At 42.9% G+C, this 21,835-nt stretch overlaps 1 protein-coding gene across 2 annotated transcripts in view; it reads left to right on the top strand.

Annotated features, from left to right (window-relative positions):
• The first annotated feature begins 3,270 nt into the window (after positions 1-3,270).
• The window catches only part of KIF3C (kinesin family member 3C), a 32,852-nt gene continuing 14,287 nt past the window's right edge, over positions 3,271-21,835 (top strand). Inside the window, exon 1 of one of the 2 annotated variants that reach the window (XM_063300192.1) lies at positions 3,271-5,348. In XM_063300192.1, the coding sequence (XP_063156262.1) occupies positions 3,936-5,348 (1,413 nt within the window). In that variant the 5' untranslated portion in view covers positions 3,271-3,935. The remainder of the gene's footprint in view (positions 5,349-21,835) is intronic. The other variant, XM_063300200.1, reaches the window with a different exon arrangement.

Genomic DNA, 21,835 nt, shown 5'->3' with positions numbered 1-21,835 from the left:
TATTTCTGGTAGAAAATCATCAGGTTCCCATCTGAGATCTTTAAGAATGCTAGAATGGCTCTCATCCTAGCATGAGAAGGGTCAGTGTACACAGGTGAACAGCAGGATTTTCAAATGTCAGTGTCCCTTCACCAGCTGGCAACCCTAGTAGTAAAAAACTTTCCAATTAGGAAAGATACTAGACAGGAAACCCAGGAGAGTCAGATTTATTTCCAAGATCTCCACTTACCTATTTCTATTTCCAAGGAAAGGCAAGATTTTAAAAATGCAGCTAGCCGGCTTCAACCCACAGCACATAACTCACTTATGGTAATTACTACCACAAGATATAGTGATAGCAATATATTTATATTGTAGCTGACCTTGGGAAATCTCAGAAAGCTTAGCAGGGTTGGAGCTGTTTAGTGCTTGGTTGAGAAACCACAAGGAAATATCACAGCTTTAAGCTAGACTGGAATATAGGGGAAACAATCCAGGAAGAAGGCAATGGTTGCTCACCAATAATTTTAGTGTTATTGCCAAGAAATCTACATGGATGGATCCAGAAAGTTACCAGAAGTTGAGCATGACTCCAAAGTATCTTTACTCTTATTTTTTCAAAGGAAACTAGATAAATTTGTGGTGGAAGTAGCTATTAGACACAAAAACTTAATGGAATGTCCATATTTTAAAACAATCAATATGCTGTTGAATGCCAGGCAAACAGCAGGAGAACTGCCTCTTCGTTCTCCGTTGATGGACTTGCCAGAGCATTTGCTTGGTCATTATGGAAACAGGATATAGATTCATATAGATGGATTTTTGGTCAGCAAGACTGCTGGTCCTTCTATAATGTATGTTATCACCATGTTTTAACAGATGAGGCTAAAGAAAGGGGAAAAGATGAAGAGATGAAGGCATGCAGTATTAGGACTCTCTCTTTGCCACCAGCAGGAAGCATTTGGATCAGCTTTCCCCAATGTGGTACTCTCCAGATGCACTGTACTACCAAACTAGTCACCAGCGGACCATGGGGAACTACTGAAAAGGAGTGTTGCAAAATTGTTTGGTTCCTTGCAATTTTAGCACTGAGTGGGAAGGGGCTGCAAATTTGGCCCTCTGCCTAAAGTGCTAAATCAGCTGGAGGAAAAATATGACATTGCTCAGGCTAAACTGTTCTTGGCAAAATTGCCAAAGCATTGTGGAAGGAGAAAGCAGTGCCATTAACCCTGGTACTTTATTTGGTCATTCAGCTTCGTCATCCTCTGCATCCCACCTGCAATGTTTTCTGCAGGCCAGTATTTTGATTTTGCTTAGGTTTATTATTGTTGGTTGTTTGTAAAGGTCAACCTACTTTCAGATAGTGGCTGGATCAGCAATCATTAAGAATGCATTGTAAGTGGATACAAGAGGTAATTCAGTTTGCACAATGGAACTGAAGCTGGAAAGGAGTTAGATATTTCTGCAAAGCAGCTGCTACAGGAAAGATAAAGGATTTGGAACAGCTTCACAGTGAACAGGCTTGAATATTATTGAAAATCTGTGGAGATCTCAACATGCAGTGCATGTAAGGAGGCCTGAGAAAGTTCTTGAGCTAAAAAGGTTCTGCAAAGAAGAGTGGGGAAAAAAATCAAAAGCAAGAATACAAATACATTTAGCTTGCTACAGGAAATGTTCCTTTCTGCCAAGAGAAGTGATACAAAGTAGTGCCTGAAAGAGTGGCCAAACGTTTGCACCTACCATATTCACCGTTTTCTTATTTTGAATCTAAAATAACTACATATAAATAGTAAGCATACCAACATTTGCAGAAATAAGTTGTATTTAACTCTGTACCATGTAGGGATTGTTCACTTAGAGATTTACAGAAACATACAATTTGCCCAAAAAGGTATCTTTTATTCAGATATGCTCTGAGAAATGCTCTGTTAAAGTTGGTACATAGATTTATTAAATCTGCAAGAATGAGGAAAAGGAGATAAATAAATAAAGACATCCTTGAGCAGAATTCAACTCCTGCTAACTACATGGACATGTCCATGCATTTTCTTGGAAGCAATACCAACCTAATTTGCTGTTACCTTTTCCCAGGACGTTTTTTACCTCCCACACTAGCCTACAGCCTTAATGGCCTTCCATCTAAATACTAGCAAAGCCTGATCCATAGTTTCCAAACTCAACCAGATCCTGTCAGCTGCTGATATGGAGGTGGACATCTAGAAAAATTTGCATCTTCCTGTTGTTGTTTATTCGTTTAGTCGCTTCCAACTCTTCGTGACTTCATGGACCAGCCCACGCCAGAGCTTCCTGTCGGTTGTCAACACCCCCAGCTCCCCCAGGGATGAGTCCATCACCTCTAGAATATCATCCATCCACTTTGCCCTTGGTCGGCCCCTCTTCCTTTTGCCCTCCACTCTCCCTAGCATCAGCATCTTCTCCAGGGTGTCCTGTCTTCTCATTATGTGGCCAAAGTATTTCAGTTTTGCCTTTAATATCGTTCCCTCAAGTGAGCAGTCTGGCTTTATTTCCTGGAGGATGGACTGGTTTGATCTTCTTGCAGTCCAAGGCACTCTCAGAATTTTCCTCCAATACCACAGTTCCAAAGCATCGATCTTCCTTCACTCACCCTTCCTTATGGTCCAGCTCTCGCAGCCATATGTTACTACAGGGAACACCATTGCTTTAACTATGCGGACCTTTGTTGTCAGTGTGATGTCTCTGCTCTTAACTATTTTATCGAGAGGATGACCACTAGATGACAGCAAATAGTTTGTCTGTTTCCAGAGATTTTTGCAGCCCAGACCTGGGGAGGGAGTGGGGGTGGAGAGGAGTTGGTCTGGAGAGGCCATCAAAGAATAGGGTGCATATCCATTCTTCTCAAATCGGCCACTCTTTAGTCCCCATAATTCCCAGCTGTCTGGGAGATGTAGAAGACACTCAGTTGGGAAAGATTTTCGTGAGTGGTGCTGGCTCCAACGATTCAAATGTCTGAACCATGCTGATGATACACCACGGCCTTCTCTGGTTTCGAGGGCTCCCTGTTGTGCTCTGATTGGCCGAAATATCCCTGTCCCTTTACGAAACAGCCCCCCAACCCACCCCCGGGCGCACCACCCTACCTTCTACAACAAGTCGCATCCTTCTCCTTGTGAGTGAAGAAGACAACAAAGGCAGGACTACATTCCCCAGCATACTTTGCGAACAGTGGGCGGGGTGGCCAGGAGAAGCTGGTGTTCCCTTCTGGGGGTGGGCAGCGTCTGAGAATGAGAAGGAGACGCTTTCTGTATCACCCAGCCCCCTTCCGTCCTCCCGCGTTTTGCTTTTCCGTTCCAGGGCAGCCAGCAGCAAGCCAAGTGCTGGCAGCCCCCTCCCACCGGATCAGCAGCAGCAGCAGCATCCCACTCCGGGCGCTGCTTCCCCCTCCCTTCTGTTTTCCTCCCTCGTTCTCTTACGCGTTAGAGGGCGGCAGCTGCTGCTGTTGCTGCTGAGCTGCAATGAATGAGCATCCAGTGCAGCGACTCTCGAGCCCTTCAGATCGCCCGGAGCTGCTGATGGACCCACTGGGAAGATTTAAAAATTAGGAAGAAAGCGAGCCTAGGCAGAGCGAGGCTTTGCCTTCCATCCCCAGCTGAGAAGGCTAAAATCGCACCGTTTCCCCACCTCCCTTCCTCCTTGCCCTTCTGCATGGCGGGATGAGCCGGCATGGGTGGTCTGTGGTCCGGGGCGGGATGCCCTGAACAGAGCACGCCTAACCGTACCTATTGTGCGAAGAAACGGTGCAAATAACCGCAGCCGCCGCCACCGCGCCAGCCTGTCAACGCCACTGCCGCAGCAGAGCAGCAACAACAGTCACTCGGGGAGGAGAGGACCTCATGCCTAGAAACGCCGTCGCTGCCGAGACCTGACATCCGAAGGGCGAGGGAAGCCCCGGGGGCAGGACCTGTCTTGGGTTCGAGATGGCTAATAGGCCCAGGGTCAGCGAGACTCTGAAAGTGGTGGTCCGCTGCCGCCCCATGAACAGGAAAGAGGAAGCAACCGGCTACGAGAGGATCCTGGACATGGATGTGAAGCTGGGCCAGGTGACTATCCGGAACCCCAAGGCCTCTCCAGGGGAACTAGCCAAAACATTCACCTTTGATGCTGTGTATGATGCCACCTCCAAGCAGGCAGACCTGTACGATGAAACGGTCCGGCCCTTGATAGATTCAGTTCTGCAAGGATTCAATGGCACCATCTTTGCCTATGGTCAGACCGGTACCGGGAAGACCTACACTATGCAAGGGGTCTGGGCTGACCCTGAGAAGAGAGGTGTCATCCCCATCTCCTTTGAGCACATTTTCACCCATATCTCCCGTTCGCAGAACCAGCAATATTTGGTCAGGGCTTCCTATTTGGAGATCTATCAAGAAGAAATCCGAGATCTCCTGGCAAAAGACCAGAGTAAGAAAATGGAGCTGAAAGAGAACCCAGAAACAGGTGTTTACATCAAGGACCTTTCATCCTTTGTGACAAAAAATGTCAAAGAAATTGAACATGTCATGAATTTGGGGAACCAAACTCGATCAGTGGGCAGCACGAACATGAATGAGTACAGCTCCCGTTCACACGCCATCTTTGTCATCACAGTGGAGTGCAGTGAGACTGGCCCAGATGGAGAGGATCATATCCGGGTAGGAAAGCTCAACCTGGTGGATTTGGCTGGGAGTGAACGGCAGAGCAAGATGGGTGCCCAGGGGGAACGACCAAAAGAAGCCTCAAAGATCAACCTCTCCCTCTCTGCTCTGGGGAATGTCATCTCAGCTCTGGTGGATGGCAAAAGCACTCATATCCCATACCGGGACTCCAAGCTCACCCGCCTTCTGCAGGACTCTTTGGGTGGCAATGCTAAGACCATCATGGTAGCCACGCTGGGCCCAGCTTCCCATAGCTATGATGAGAGCTTGTCCACTCTTCGATTTGCTAATAGGGCCAAAAATATCAAGAACAAGCCACGAGTCAATGAAGATCCCAAAGATACACTATTGCGGGAGTTCCAGGAGGAGATCATCCGCCTGAAGGCCCAGTTGGAGAAACGTGGGATGCTGAGCAAGAAAAGGCGGAGAAGTAGCCGGAGAAAGAAAAGCATGGATGGGGAGGGAACCCCTGAAGCTGAAGAAGCAGAGGACAATGAGGATGGAGGGCTGGAAAAAAACATGAAGAATTACTTGAAGGAGCAAAAGGAGAGGTTGGAGGAGGAGAAAGCAGCAATCCAGGATGACCACAGCCTGGTGAGTGAGGAGAAGCAAAAGCTACTGGAGGAGAAAGAGAAGATGATTGAGGAACTCAGGAAGGAGCAAGAGGCCACTGAACTTCTAGCCACCAAGTACAAGGTAAGTCTCATTCATAACACCATTTCTGGAGTGTGGTTCAAGTACACAGCACTAAGCAATCTCTTGTGCATCCAGGAAAAAACAGTGAGGCAGGACATCATTTTCCAGGTGGAGCAGGAAGTCCCATGTTGTCCCAAACACCATCTGATATGTTCAGAGGCTCACCATTAAGATTATTTCACCCACCCCTTTAATAACACTCAGTTAATCTGATGGGCTTCTTGGATTCTTAGCTCAGCATGCAGCCATTCATTATGAGTTCTATTCCAGCAGTGCTGGTGGCAAATATTGGTTGATGCTCAGTGAAAATAGGTGATACTTCTTGGGGTGAGCAGAGGCCACAGGCTAATATTTTTTTTGCTGGGTCACATTGGACCTTGTGGCAGTAATGGATTTCTGTTGGCTGCAGTGTCTGCTGGGCCTCTTGCTTGGGTTTATGCACTGTCATGTGTCAGATTCCTTTGCATGGGCTGTCAGACGCTGCTCCCTCTGGCCAGGGAGGAGGAGTGGCTGAACTGTAGGACAACAAAGCCCAGGAGGGGGTCTTTGGTGTTCAGGGCTGGCAGTTTCAGCTAATAAGCTCCTCCATTGCACAACAAAGCAGCACAGAAAAGGCCCATTTCTCTTACTAGGTGGAGGTGACCTCCTGCATATGCATTGGCTGGCATCTCTGGGAGGTTGGCCAATTGTTCCCGCAGTTCTGATGGGGTTTTCTTTTGTCTCTGCAAATGGGTGTTAACAAGAGGGGCTGCAAGCTTCCTTGACTTCCAGGTCACATTGCCTGCAGCATCTTAGGGGTTTAAGTGAGGACTTCCCTGTCCTATTTTATTTCCAGCTTTTACTGAAAAATATGACTAAAGGGCGCTCAAGGGCTGTTTTTTCCCCCAAACCATATCTGCACCTTTTTGCTGACTCTTGTTTGGCCAGATCTGCCAGTGCTATCTGTGCCCTTAGTTGCCTTCTAGTGTGAGCTGGGAAGTGCAGCAAGATGGGGCTCCATCCTGTGGACCATTTGGTTCTTGTCTCTCTTGAAAAAAGGGTGGATGTGGCACCACAATTCAGACTGCAGAGCACATGGAACAGCTGAGCTCATGCAAAATGCTTAATTGGTTACTAAAGGAATCATTGAAGGGTTCATGCAATTTATTGAAACATAAACTAGCTCAATGGTTTGGGTTCACACAAGATGCTAAGCGGCAAAAAACCTAACCAGAGTTAGTAAAAATCAAATATAGCACATTGGACAAATGTAGCTGCTATGCCTTTAGCTCACCTGGTTGTATGAATACTTCTGAAGTGTTTATAGGTGACTCAATACTGTCCTTCCAGGATGACAACACAAGATCCCACTGAGGCTTCCAGAAATGATGTATCTGCCCCAAACTACTGCTTTCAGAGAACCTCATGTCAAACTACTAGGCTTCCTCTCCTCTCCCAGAGGTAGTTGGAGATTCCACGAACCAAACCCTGGAATTCCATTCTTCAACAACTACCTTGCATTTTCTGTCTGTGTCTGTCCGTTCATCCATTCATCCACTTCATATGTCTGCCTATCTATCCAATCAAGCTATGGATGGCTCCAACTCTGCTTTTGAAAAGCAGTGAAGACTTGGAGTTGGAGCCATCCATATCTCTGCATTCCCTACCACCCATGGAAGCTGATGACTATAGCACTGTTCCTTCACTCACCTTTCTTTCCACAGACCAAACAAACCTCAATTAAAATCTTTGCTCATAGAGGAAACTCACATGGTGACCTTAGCTCACTTGCTGTTCCTTAGTACCATCTACTTCGCAGGCTTGGTGTGAAGTAAATGCCTATATAATTGCACAGGCTTATCTGAACAACCCTGAGGGTAAACGCAGATAAAAATATACTGAATGACTGATAAAAACAACTAACACTCCTTCATTCTACCCTCTTTATTTCCAACATGCACACCTTCAAATGTGTGTTGTCAATCGAGGCTTAAGTTCAATATTGATTTAACATCTTTAGCTGTTTTTAGGTCTTGTCTAGTTTTGTGCATCACCCGGAGCCCACTGGAGTTGGGTGGCCAATATTTGGATGGATGGATGGATAGATAAGGTCGTTTTAAATAAGAGGTACTTCCCTAGGTGGGTTTTTAATCCCAGGTGGAAAACTGATTGGGATCACACATTCCTTTAAGTCATAGTTTGCTGAATAAACTATTGTTGGTTGGACTCAACACAATATGCTACAGCATAACCCATGGTTTACAAATCAGAATAGTTGGGTTCACATGACACATTAAGCCAGAGACAAACCAGCCATATTTGAATTTAGTGCCATGTGTGAATGCAGCAAGATGACTCAACTAAACCATTTTCTAGATTCATGCCATACATCAAGTCTTAAACTGACCAAAAGGGCTGGGTTCCCATAACACGCTAAACCACAAAAAACCTAACTAAGGTTAACACTAACCAAACTTAGTATATTGTACACCTGCAGACATTACAACTTTAATTGACTATGTTAAGCCTCTGTGGACACAGCCTGCATATCTCTGGGAGAGCTTAACAACCCCTCCCCGCCCCAGAGCTCTCTATGTGAGAAATCCAGGATTGCATAGGTTTCCTATCTCAGTTATGAGATCCTAGAAGTCATTCTAGACTCCAGGCAGTCTCAGACCAGATGCTATTGTTGCCACCTCAGTCTGGTTCAGCCTGCTTCCCTCAACCCCAAGATCACCCCTGAGTGGCTGTCTTGGGGTCTTCTTCCCCTCCTGGGGCTCATCCAGCGGATTCCAGAGTTTTAAGATGAAATGTGGCATAGCCAGGGCTCAGTCCCATGAAGCTTTTTCAGAGTATGTTTGTTTGTTTGTTTGTTTGTTTGTTCATTCATTCATTCATTCAATTTATATAGCCAACCATCTCAGACCAGAGGCTCTGGGTGGCTAACAATAATTAAAAAAAAACACCAATTAAAACAATACAGAAATTAAATATAAATATAAATGTTATCAGTCCTGGCATGTATATGCTTCTGAATACGCACAAAGGGCCACACTCTCATATCCCCAGAATTACAACTGGCCTTGGCAGAGTTAAGGCTTCCTTCCTATGGCGCCCCTCAAGAGATCCTTTTACACCTCATTCTTGATATTGCAGAACGGAAAGAGGCAAAGGAAGAAGCCAAACTCCATTCCCAGCATTCAGTATACCCAGTGCTTGACCATGCACAAAGGGCAAATTGGCAAGTCACATTCATATTTGAGCAATCTTGTTCTGGAACAGGCTAGAAGTGGGCAAGGTGCTGCTGAATTTAACATGAACAGGAAGGCGGCTTTTTTTTCATAAGCCTACTATTCGCTGCGATTGATCGGGTTGAGGGGAGGAGATAATTCTGTGCATGGCCAGAGATATTCTCCCCAGCTGAAACAACTTGTAAACCACCCAGATTCCCTTTTGGGAGTTGGGTGGTGATAAATTTGATTAATAAATAAATAAATAAAATAAACTTTGGAACTGCTCTACAAACAAGATGGACTCACTGCAAATGCAGGCAGTCTCACTGGCTAGATGAATAGCTAAGGATGAATGTGCATTGTCCATGAGAGCTGTAGCAAAAAACTCCATTCTTTGCAGGCTTTGCCCATGGCTCATAATTAGAAGAAACTTATTAGACTCATTAAGTCAGAGCTGGGAGGCTCTTTTGCAGCCAAAACTATATTTGGTTTTTTTATCTTTTATATTTGGTCCACTGAGGCCCCAGAGGTTGTGGTAGTGATGTGATGAAGTTACTGGGAAGGGTGGGGCCAGAACCTCAGGTCCTTTTTCCATTTTTTAAAGTTTACGTTTTCTTTCTTTTTTCTGTTCTAGTAAGATAGATATGTATATCGACCCTGTCAGGGGCTGCATATACCTTCCCTTCCCTTCCCTTCCCTTTGGAAATTATACCTCCAAGTTTTGGTAGTTTGCTGCTGAATTTCATTGACAAAATCTTGGTGGCAGAGGGAGGCTTTAAAAAGGGGTTTGGGAGACCAATGCAATTCATAAGCCATGGATTGCTTACCCCTGACACAGGAGCATCCTTCAGTGTGCAGAAGAGAAGCCCGATGCTTTCCCAGAACCAGGCTTCTTCCCTCACTGCTACAACAGGAGTCACGGTTTCAGCGAGATATAGGAGGTAATGCTTTCCTCCGTCCTCTTTGTCTCTCTGAAATCCCATGTCCTATTCTAGGGATAAAACCTGGATCCCATTCTTTCTAATCCTGGATCAGTAGTGAGGAAGTTGCATGTCAGTGACACTCCCTTGTTTGTTATTCCTGAAGTTTTCCAGGACTGGATAGGCACAGTGGATGCCCTGCACAGTCTCAACAAAGCCCTCTCAGATGATGGTCCTCCCAGCTTCCAAGAAGATAGCAGAAGCATCTGACTGACCTCTTGTAGTTAAGGGGAGGGAGAGGGATCTGGGGTAATGGCCTCTGCATGAATGTTCTCTTCTGTTGGTTGGAGTTACCCTCTCAATGAACAAGCACAATGCCATTAACAAGTCCCCCCAGCCTACACAGCCTTGGGCCAATGGTGGCCTAGAAAAGAAGGAGACTATTGTGTTCCAGAAAGAGGCAGCTTTGTGAATGGATGGATGGGAAACAGAGGGAAGCCCTCCTTTTCTTTAGCACATAATCCAGCTTTATGGGATACTGTGTAAAAAATCAGATCAAAGACTGAGCAGCTTAGGAGCCCCAAAAAGGTTGTGGTCCCATTCCAATACTTGGGCCAACTGAATAACATGAATGATGAGCACCTCACTTGGTGCCCACCATGCTCTAGGCCCCATTACTGAAAATTAAATAAACAGCAATTTTTGAGAATATATCCACTTGCCCAGAAAAAGAAGACAGAGGTGAGCTGAGACTGAAAGAGCATCCCAGTGTTTGGATTTGGATTGTGAATATTTTTTGACCACCACACCCACCATTTTGCAAGTTTCCTATAGCATGCTCTCAAAATTCCAGTTGTTTCCACCAGCTCAACAGCAACAGCAAAAAAAACCCCCTTAAGTGGAATTGTCAGGCAGATCTTTTCTCAGCTCTAGAGAAAGGTTCACTGGGTCTTTTTCACCTGTTGGCTTGAGTCCCACATTGCTCTAAGCCATAATAAGGTTTGTTTGGTTTGGCTTTATATATTGTATAAATCCAGCCATTTGTGTTTTTTTTCAGCAAACCATGTTTAAGCAAACCATGGCTAAGTATGTTGTGTGAATCCAATCAGAAAGTAATTTGTGTTAGAGCTCTGCATTGCCCCTGTAGTTCCTGTGGTGGAGTACAGTTGCATTTGATTTTAATTTGTAAGGTTTTAGTAAGGGCATTTAAACTGAAAACAAAGAAAAAGAGATCTGGTGAGGGGGTGATGCTGCTATCTTACCATCATGCTTGATGGAACTGTTTTTTGATCAGCAGCTGCCTTTAGCAACATAATTGCTATGGAAGGATGACCTAATTTTGACAAGCACTGGGAATGTAAGCTGTAGGGCTAGGCAGAGTAACTAGCGTTCCAGATTGGCTTCCTTTGGGAGCATGTGTGCACACAATGCAGTTTTAGAGACAAGATTCTTACTGGCAGAACGGACTGTAACGAAGGCAGCAGCATTGCATTAATCATGCTAAAAGATGGGATGGGGGCAGAATGACAGTATTGGACTACAAAACTCAGCTTGTCCTTCATCTATTTCTGAATGGAAGACTACTGTTAGACAGCTTTCACACTAACAACTGATACGTTCTTCTTTCACTTCAGCAAGGCTATGTGCACATTGTAATTCTACTGGAGCAAAAATACCATACACATGCAGACTGTAGTGCAGGTCAAATAATTGTACCTCCAGATGATGTCACTTTTCATTAGAAAAAGAACACATTTCTAGCCTTTACGGTATTCAAATGTGCTTGAAAATATACAGGCAACATCTAATGAAAGGTCTGAAGCCAACAGGGAAAGGTCTGAAGCCAAAATTGTAAAAACTTAGAACAAATTTTGTAATATGAGTTTATGTGTTTAGGATGCTAGATTAAAATGTTCTTAGTGAGGGGAAAATGTTATTTATTTATTTTCTATCCCACCTTTATTATTTTTATAAATAACTCAAGGTGGCAAACATACCTAATACTCCTTCCTCTTCCTCTTTTCCCCGTAACAACTCTGTGAGGTGAGTTGGGCTGAGAGGGAGTGACTGGCCCAAGCTCACCCAGCTGGCTTTCATGTGAGCAACAGAGAAGACCTATTTCTTCGGTCCCACCTAATGACACTTCTTGAATGACAGGACTCAGAGCATGCCAAACCTGTCCATTCTTATTGGATGAACAGAGGTAATTGGAGACAGGCAGTCTTGCAGATAACCAGGCCCAGTGCCAGGAAGGGCTTTATATACAGTATGATAACCAGCAACTTTAACTGCACCTGAAAGCCTACTGGTAACCAGATTATATCATGAAGTAGTGGTATTGTATGGACATACCAAGATGATTGATTATTATTTGGACCACTATATTCTGGACCAGCTGTAGCTTCTGAGTGGTCTTCAAGGGACAGCAGTCCCATGTAGAGCAAGTTGCAGTAATGTAGGTAAGATGTGGTCAAGGCTACTCATGAGTCACGATGAGTAGGGCCTCCGAATTCAGAAATGGGAGCAATTGGCTCAGAAGATGGATTTGTGTAAAGACCCTCTAAGCCACAGCTGCCTCCTGTTCTTCAAGCACTGGCTATGAATCTTAGAGGATCCACAAATTGCACACCAAGTCTGTCTGGGACAGTGTGACCACATACCCATTCATATCCAAGGTTGAAGCTGACATGTTTTTCCCCATCCAGACCCTTATATCCTCCAGACACTGAGACAGAACCTCAGTGGCATCGCTTGGCTGGCCAAGGGTTGAGATACGTAAATAGGTATCATCAGCGTATTGATGATATCCAGTTCCATGACAACAGAAGACATCACCCGGCAGCTTCATGAAGATGCTAAATAGGAGTGAGGAGAGAACTGAACCCTGAGTAAGAGCTGAAGGCTAGACCTCTCTCCCCATCAACAGGAAGAGGAACTGGCCCTGGAGGAAGGAGGAGAGCTATCATAACAATGTGCCTCCCACTCCCAATCACCTGAGCTGGTCCAGAAGGATACCATGATCAATGGCACTAAAAGCACCAAGAGATCTAGAACGACCAGAGTGAATGCACTACGCCCATCTCAGTCCTATCATAGGTCATAGGGCTGTCTCAGTAATGTGTCCAGATCTAGTAGGGATCCAGTTTGTTTCTTCCAGCAGTGCTCTAATCTCTTCTGCCATTTCATCTCCAAAAGTTCCTCTGAAAACTGGGAGCCCTCTGAGATCCATGTGCAGAGAAAGGCCATGAAAGTGCAATCTGATTCAAGGCTGGCACCACCTTCTCATTCCAAGAGATGACTACGGCTTCAGTTGAAATGTGGGGTCTACCAGGCATCTGGGCAGACAGATTGGCAGACATGAAGAACTCCAAAACAATGTTTTGTCGATGACAAGGGCAAGAGCAACATTCCCAACTCCAGATCTCGTTGCCACTGCCCTGAGAGAAAAAACAGATCCAACAAGTGACCCCTGCTTTGTGTTGGGCTCTTGATGACTTGGATCAGGTCAAGAGTTGCCATGGTGGTAGCTCTGAACTCCCAAGTCACTTCAGACTCCACACTTGGGGAAGGCAGGTTGATGTCTCCCAGTACCATAAGCTGGGACATCCCCCTGCCAACCCAGCCACAATGTCAAGCAGCTCAGGCAGGGAAGTCGCTTTACAATAGCAGCAGCCCCATCTGTTCCCTAGAGCCTTTACAAACAGGGTCTCACATCCAGTTATCTGTGGGGCAGCAACTCTAAAAGCCACAATAGGCACTTCCCCCCCCCCCCCGCCCTGGGGTCACAACGGCCACACTTGAAACCCAGATAGGCACTGGATTCTGGCAATATGTTAAACCAGAACTAAACATGCAGTATTATAGGTTAACATTCTGTCTGAACCCAACCTATGACTGCAAATATTACCTTCCAGGATGGAAAATCTGGAGGCTGACTAGCAAGGCACACCTACTAATAGGGCTAGATTGGTGAGCACAGATTCTCCTAGGGGAAATAATGGGAGGAGCTGTTGCTAAGCAACTGATTTGCCAGGCATTGCAGGGAATTGAGCGGGAATGAATATGAACAAGGATCAGGCTAGCCACTGCCCCATCTGGAAGGCTTTCTAGAAACCTTGTGGACTGTAGCCAAGGGGTGTAGAGCGGTCTACAGCCTTGCTGCATTCAGGAGCATCCATAGAGGAGGCCAAAGAAGTCAAGATGATGTCTGTGACTATGTGATTGAAGCATTTTTACACGCACCGCAAGTGCAATTACATGAAAAGAGGCAGGGCTTCAATCTTGCATCCATAACCATCATCTTGACTTTTTTATCCTACCCCACCATGCATCCTTGAGAACCTTTCAGCAGTTGCCACTAAAGTGTATTTTTTTCATGTACCAGAGGAGGAAATTATTAAATACATATATGGGGAGTAATCATATTAACTGCAATTCACATTTAATTCAGATATAATTTTTGTCATACCTGGCTTATTTTATGGTGTGTGGATTTAATATAATGGGATGGACACACAGAAAAAAACCAACACTGTATCACCTGACTGTCTGCCCCTGTTCCCAACTAAGTGAAGTTGCAATGCAGCATGTAATTCACATTGGAATTTTATTGTAAACCGCCCAGAGTCCCTTTTGGGAGCTGGGTGGTGATAAATTTGATTAATAAATAAATACATAAAAAATAAATTGGAAGAGAATGACTAGATTACATTAGAGGTATGCATTTAGAAGCAGCCTTTTCATAGCTGGTGGGGGACATTTCCTAATTAATTTCTGGACATCATCATGCTCATTGCTTAGCATGACATGTAAACCCAGTTTTTGTGGCTTTTAAACTATAGATTATAGCTTAACACAGTGTTTCTCAACCTTGACAACTTTGAGATGTGGGGACTTCAACTTTCAGAATTCCTCAGCCAGCTTTGCTGGCTGGGGAATTCTGGGAGCTGAAGTCCACACATCTTAAAGTTGCCAAGGTTGAGAAACACTGGCTTAATACAACATGTGAAGCCTGCCAGTTGTGGCACAATCAGTAAACCAAGGGTTTTAAAAAATAATGATTTAGCACAAGATGTGATCCAGTCTGTGTCAATGAAACAAGGAATTGGGCTGTCTCAGCTGCAGTGAATGTCACCCACTTTTGATTTTCTTGTATGAAAAGATCGAGCCAGTGATTGTGCTGAACCTGGGGCTGCAAACAGGGAGAACCCTTGTAATGACTGGAAGTGATTTCTTGTAAGGTTAATATCACATGCAGAAATACTAGCCTAATAGACTGACACAAAAGTGATAAGCAATAGCTGTTGGTGTGTATTTTGAGCAGCCTGAGGATCTGTAATGTTTGAAATATGAATTTTGTGCCCTCAGTTATAGGCTACATATTTTCAAAAGATCCTGAGTTATGGACTTGTCCATGGATGTCTGTGCCTTTTTCTATTTATATCACTTACTGTTTACATCACTTACTGGCAATCATCCAAATTATGACAAGCTTATTTGATAAGCTTGTTTAATAATGTTCTCCAGTCACAAGAAAGAGTTGGCTGAGAGTGTATGAAATCATCTGTCTGGGTCTAGGATGGTTCATTGCTTCCTTGCATTTTTTGATTCATTGGGAGCATGCAGGCACATGCCACATACAATCATATAAGGCCAGGGGATGGTGCAAGTCATCCAAGCATTTGTGAAAGCATCAAAGAGGGTTCCCTTGCACTTTGAGAGCTGCGTCTCTGCAGTCTCTGTGTCTTTACAAGAAAGCCCCTGAACATCCCTCCCAGGTGAGGTGTTCTCCAGAGGGGGAAAAAGCATTGTTAACAAAATCAGATTTAATTTAGGTAAATTAAAGATTTAATAATTAAAATTTCTAACTGTTTCAGAATAAGTCTTACTATTAAATGATACACAGTACTCTTTAACTTAAAATTCCACTCAGCCATCCTCTTAATTATAGTTGTACAATTATCCAGCTCATTCATAAATACATAGACTTTTCTCACTTCAAAAATGTTTAGGATTTAACCTGGACTGTCTTTCCTATAAATGAACAAGAGAGGGTTTTTTACTTTTTTTATTTATTGATTATGTGCCATCAAATCGGTGTTGGTGCTTAGTGACCACATTCTCCAGATCTTTCCCCAGCCTGGTCCTACAGGCCTTCCAAAGGTGCATCCATTGCTGTTGTGATTGAGTCTATCTACCTTGTTGCTGGCCGTTCTCTTCTCTTTCTTTTTACCTTTCCCAGCATAATAGCTCAAGGGAGCTAAGTCTTCACATAATGTGTCTAAGTATGATAATTAGAGCCTGGTCATTTGTGCTTCAAATGAGAACTCTGCATTGATTCTAGATATGATCCAGTTGTTTGTTTTCTTGGCTATCCATGGTGTTTTCATGAGTCTTCTGCAATGCCAAGTTCAAAGGCATCAATACCCTTTTATCCCGCTTCTTAAAAGTCTTTCGCTTCCATAGAGTGTCACAGGGAAAACCATTGCCTGCACAATTCTGATCTTCATAGATATAAACACATCATGGCATCTGAATATCATTTTCAAGGCCTTCATTGCTACCCTATCAAGTGCTAGTCTGTAGCCTATTTATTGATTGGTGATGCCTTTGTTGTTGATAGTCGATCCTAAAAGGTGGAAGCTACCAACCACTTCAGTATCTTTATTATCAATTACAAGGCTGGTTGCAGTACTTGTTGTAATTAGTCTGGTCTTCTTTATATTTAACCTTAGTCCCATTTTTTCATTGTGCTTGTTAACTTTCATTATTACTGCTTGCAAATCATTTGCATTTTTAGCTATCTTTAGTACCATAGTGCATGTTATTGAAGTCTCTTCCTCCAATTTTAAAATGACACTCTTCTTCCAATCCAGCCTCTCTCAATATGTCTTCAGCGTATACATTAGGTTGATTAAATTAGGAGAGAGTATACAGCCTTGTTTCGTTCCTTTGCTGACCTGGATCCAATCTTTTTACCACATTCTGACCAGAGTGTGGCTTCCTGTCCTGTGTCTAGGATTCTCATGAAGACAGTGAGATCTTTTGGGACTCCCCATTTTCCTAAGGACATGCTACAGCTTGACATGATTGCTACAGTCAAAGCCTTTCTATAATCAGTGAAACACGTGTTGCTTTCTTTGGGGTATTTGGCTTTCTCAATTATTCAGCATGCATCAATAATAATGTCTCTTGTTCCTCTGCCTTTTCTAAAACTAACTTGAACATCTGGTATCTCCCCTTCTGAGTAGGCTTCTAATCTCCAATGTAGGATCCCAAGCATTATTTTGTAGCATGTGAAATTAAGAATATTGCACAATAGTTTGCACACTCTGTGAAGTCTTCCATATCTTTACAGATGTTATCATAATGCTGCTGCTTGTCTTTTCTAAGAGCTCTCTGAAATTGTTAACTTCTTCCTGAGATCTTTGTCCTTCTTGGCTGTGGCTTCTCTTCTCTGCTTGTTTTTAGTTTTATAACATTCATATCATGTAAATAATTCTTGTTTCTTGGTATTATAATGACTTTTTAGTTTTGTCAGTATTTGTACCTAATCTAAGTCACTTGTATAACCCCATCTGTGGGCTGATCCAGCAGGATTCTTCTGTTCTTATGTCTTAATTGGAAACTGATGGGTATTACAGAACTGTATGTATACGTGTAGTTGAATCTTTATGGATAACAATATGGTATATTCCTATCTTATAATAAATAGAGTGTTGAATGCTCTTTGAGTTTATATTGCACATGGAGGGCATTGTGACTAAATGGTGTGCACAAGAATATGGGCAGAATTGGTTGAGATGTACTTATGATGAGGTAGGTATATCAGTTTCCAGTTTCATCCTTTAATCTACTTAGTAGCTTCAACTGATGGGGTCTCCCAAAAGTCTTATGTTGTAAACTCAGAGGGCAGGCTATGAAAAGATGTAGGCAGCAAAGCTTTTTAAGCAGCCCATTACTGTGCATTGAGAAAATGCAAAGCTATTTGGGGGCAGGGGAGGAGTTTACCATATTCTCAGAAAGGACAGTATGTACACATGAATGGAGAGAGCATATACATTTATAGCCATACCTATGGATGGCTATCAGTGTCTTGTAGTGATCCATATAATGTAATATATAATTAATATGTGGGGTAATGCCTCCTTGGGCTAGAGCCAGGAGATTACAGATATATACAAAAGGTCTGTGTTCCATGGAATCACCAGCTCTTAGTGCCTCTGGACTCATACCACAGGGAAATGAGTTGTTGCTCACTTTGATGAGCTGGACTTCCAACAAATGGTCTTGTCTCTTGTTGTATTGGTGCTCCTGCCTTGAACAAACGGATTAGTGAGTGGTTCATGGACATACACTCTTACTTGACAGGCCTCCAATCCTTACTTCCCCATCATATTAGTTTTGGGTGTGACTGCATGAAGAGGCAGAGGAAATGGCCAGATATCATAATAGATAGAAGTTGTAACTATCCAATAGGATAGAAGTTGTAACTATCCAGCAGGTTGAATTTTAAATTGCCACCTAACAATGAAACCTACCTCTTTGTTGCAGAGATGAAGCCCCGTGGCTTGCTGACATCTGAATGTTTGCTGCTGAGCTAACATGTGATGCCATTAATAACTGTGTATTTAGGTGGGGAGGCAATACGTTCACATTTCCAACAAACACAATGACTTTGTTCACACATCATGGTAATTCTGGAATCTTTGACTTGTTCAGCTCTAAGAAACCTGAGTTGGAAGGCATGGTTTTTTGTTCATTATTGATCCCTGCATTATATGAAAGAGAAAAGAGAGGAGTACTAGATTGGGTGTTGCTTCTTAACAAACCATTTTACAATCTTTCCCTCTTATTTTTAATCCCTTATTCACATGTCATAAACCAAACATATTTTTGTTTTTCTACTGTACTTAGTTTGAGAGAAATGGACTCTGACAGTTGAGAATCAATGCTACTTCCACAGCATCACAGGCATTTGCAAGAGGGAAAAAAGACAACATGTATGTCATTGCCATCATCAAAGAAATGATAGAACTCATGTGCCAAATATCATAACATCTTTACATTATTGTGTTATTTGTGTGATGCCATCATGATGCATGTGTTGTCATTTTGACATCTTCCTGGTCAGGGCCGACTCTAGACATTGTCGCGCCCTAGATAAAGTCATATTCTGGTGCCCCTTATGGTTTGGTTCATCCTCCAATTTTGTTAGGAGTTTCAAAAAGGCACCCTCTTGTTTCTTAATTATATTTAACCCTCAAGCATGTGCGCTGGCTCACAAAGTGCATCATTATTGCTTTTTACTTTTTTATTGTGTTATTTGGAAGTCCTTTCAATTTTGGTACCCCCCCAAGTCATGGAGCCCCTAGGCCAGTGCCTACTCAGCCTTAGCCTAGAGGTAGCCCTGTTCATGGCTTGTGACAGACACCACAGCACAACCATGGGGACATGGAAGCTAGAGGCAGGTGGTCCATTTAAAAGTCTGGCACCTGCTCTTTATTCTCCCATTCATTTTTGAGATTCATTCTAGCTAAAATATGATGGACTTCAGTGGAAAGATATAAAAGTAGAGTTAGATAGAGCACCTGCAAGAACAGAAAACGTAAGTATTGCGTGAAAAAAATATTAGAAGATAGACTAATCTTGCAACAGAATGAATAGAAAATATGACGTAGAAGCTATTTAGAACAGAGTGAAAATGACGTTACAGAATGCCTGGAGTTAATGCTAAAGGGAAGTATGAAAAAAGGATGCTGGGTGGAATAATGAAGTGAAAGAGGCTGTGAATGGGAAAAATGCATGTAGGAGAATGATTGCTAAAAAAAATGATAATAGAAATGTATGTACAGGTAGTCCTTGGTGAACAACCACTCGTTCAGCAACCGTTCAAAATTGCAACAGTGTTGAACGAGTGGTACTTACGACTGGTCCTCAAAGTTCTGGCTGTTGCACACACTCATGCAGCCCAACAGCACCTCCTCCCCCTCTTGCACTTGCACGGCCCTGCAGCGCCCCCTCCCTCATCTGGTGCCACAGCACCCCCTTTCCTGCCCACTTGCACTTGCACAGCCCCACAGCACCCCCACAGCCTGGCCGCACTCCATACCACTCATCCACCCACTGGCCTGCTTGTGAGGTGCCTGGGATTTGCAACTACCTGCCAGCTTCCCCATTGACTTTGCTTGTTGGAGACCGGCAGGAAGTCACAAGTTGCAGTCACGTGAAATCCTCGCTAAATGACCTGCGATCCTCGCTTAATGATGGCAACAGGGACTGACAGGATTGCCATCACTAAGAGATTCAGTCATGTGACATCGCGCTTTACAACCACATCACTTAGTGATGGAAATTTCAGCCCCAATTTTCTGTTGTTAAGCGAGGACTACCTGTATACTGTAGAGGGAAAAAGATCGTTGCAAAGAATGTAGTTGGAGATAAGATTAAAAGTGTCAGAAGAGATGCAAAGTAGTTTTGATGGAAAGAAAACATTGTTTTGGAAGTAGGCGAAGGAAGCTAAACAAAGTATCTGTAGCAGAGTGAATGGAATTACAAATAAAATTTATTAAATTAATTGGTGTGAACCTAAAATTAGGAATTTGGAATGAATACTTCTGAGATTTGTTTGGGACTGATAATGATATGTGGAAGAGTGGAATTGAAATGAATATTGTAAATGGTAGTGTCCAAGAAAAAAAAATGATGAAAAAGGAGTGATAACTCCTGTGAAAATGTTGAAAAACGTAAGGCTGAAGGTATAGATGGTGTAACTGGAGACATTTTAAACTGTGGATCTGGTTTGCTAATGAGGTAGTTACAGAACTTGTTCAACGAACTGTATGTGTGACTACATTTCCCTGATGTCTAGAAGAATGCCACTACTTTTCCCCCACAGAAAGAGAAAGATAAAATGAGTGGATGCAAAACCTATTGGAGGATTTGTTTGTTGTGTGTACCTGACAAGGCATTTTATAGACTTCTGGTTAAGTGTGCTAGTCAAAAATAGCCAGAGAGAGGCGGCGCTGCAAACCCTGCATCTGTCTCAGTCATATCCTCCGGAACCAGAAATTTATTAGTTCCCCCAGGCATTAGATTGGAGTCCCCTCTTGGTTGCTTTGTTATGGTGCTTGGTTGCCATTTTATATTTATATATTGTGTTTGTTTTAATGTTCCATGGGGGTTTTTTGGTTTATTGTTTGTGTTTTCTTGTTGTACGTTGCCTAGGGACACATTGTTTGAGTTGGGTGGCCCTATAAATCTAGCTAATAAATAAATGAATAAATAAATAATTAAGTCCACTTCCCTCCCAGTCAAACCAGCATGTGGTGGATAATGATATAGATCAATATAAAACATCATAGGTATAATAATATCAATTTCTAAAATATATTAAAAGATCATAAGAAATTATAAAGAACAGTAATAAATAAACAGCAAAATTCATAGGCCCTTCATAGGAAAAAAAATCCAACATGTACTTTAATAGCTTTTAATAATGTCCAAGTCAAAAATGGTTTATTGCCATTTACTGTTTTATGATATTGTGTATATTCATGGTTGAGTTTACTACTTTTACAGCTACATCTTTAGTTTTCAGGTTTTCAAAAAGTATTTTTGTTTTGGTATTTTATTTATTGATTTCGTTAATCAGATTTCAAGCCTGCTGCAATCTAAAGACTCTCAGCAGCATACAACAGAGCAATAGGATATGCCACCCTGAGTTGCTTGCAATTAAGTGGCCACTAAAATAAAATAAAAAAATAAAATAAAATAAAATAAAATAAAATAATAATAACATATCCACAGTACAGAACATTAAAATACCTACGGTGGTGGTGGTAATTATGATGATGAATATGTTGATAATCTAAATTCAAAATAAATATCAGTGGTAAAAACAATGAGAGCTGACATACAGTCAGTCATCATGAGAGTGTCTATCCATCAAAGATCTCCTTCTTTAATATTTTCCAAAAGTTAGTTCCAAAAGTTCCAAATGTAGAGGCAGATTAATCTCTAAGGCAGTGTTTCTCAACCTTGGTCACCTGAAGATGTGTGGACTTCAATTCCCAGAATTCCCCAGCCAACTGTACATATGGAAAGGATCTGGGAGTCCTTGTCAGTCACACGCCAGCTGTCTGATGTGGTTGCCAAAAAGGCAAATGCTATCTTGAGATGCATTAGCAGGAGCATAGAGAACGCATCAGAGGAACTGATTTCTCTATTATATTCTTCCCTGGTCAGACCCATTTAGGGTACAGTTCTAGGCACTACAGTTCAAAAATTGGAGCATGTCCAGAGGAAGGCTATGAAGCTGATTAGGAGTGTAGAAACAAAGCCTTATGAGGGATGG

The sequence above is a fragment of the Candoia aspera genome, chromosome 1, assembly GCF_035149785.1.
Source record: "Candoia aspera isolate rCanAsp1 chromosome 1, rCanAsp1.hap2, whole genome shotgun sequence".
Classification (NCBI taxonomy): domain Eukaryota; kingdom Metazoa; phylum Chordata; class Lepidosauria; order Squamata; family Boidae; genus Candoia; species Candoia aspera.
Note: the sequence above shows the minus strand (reverse complement) of the source record. Positions and strands in the feature narration are given on the sequence as shown.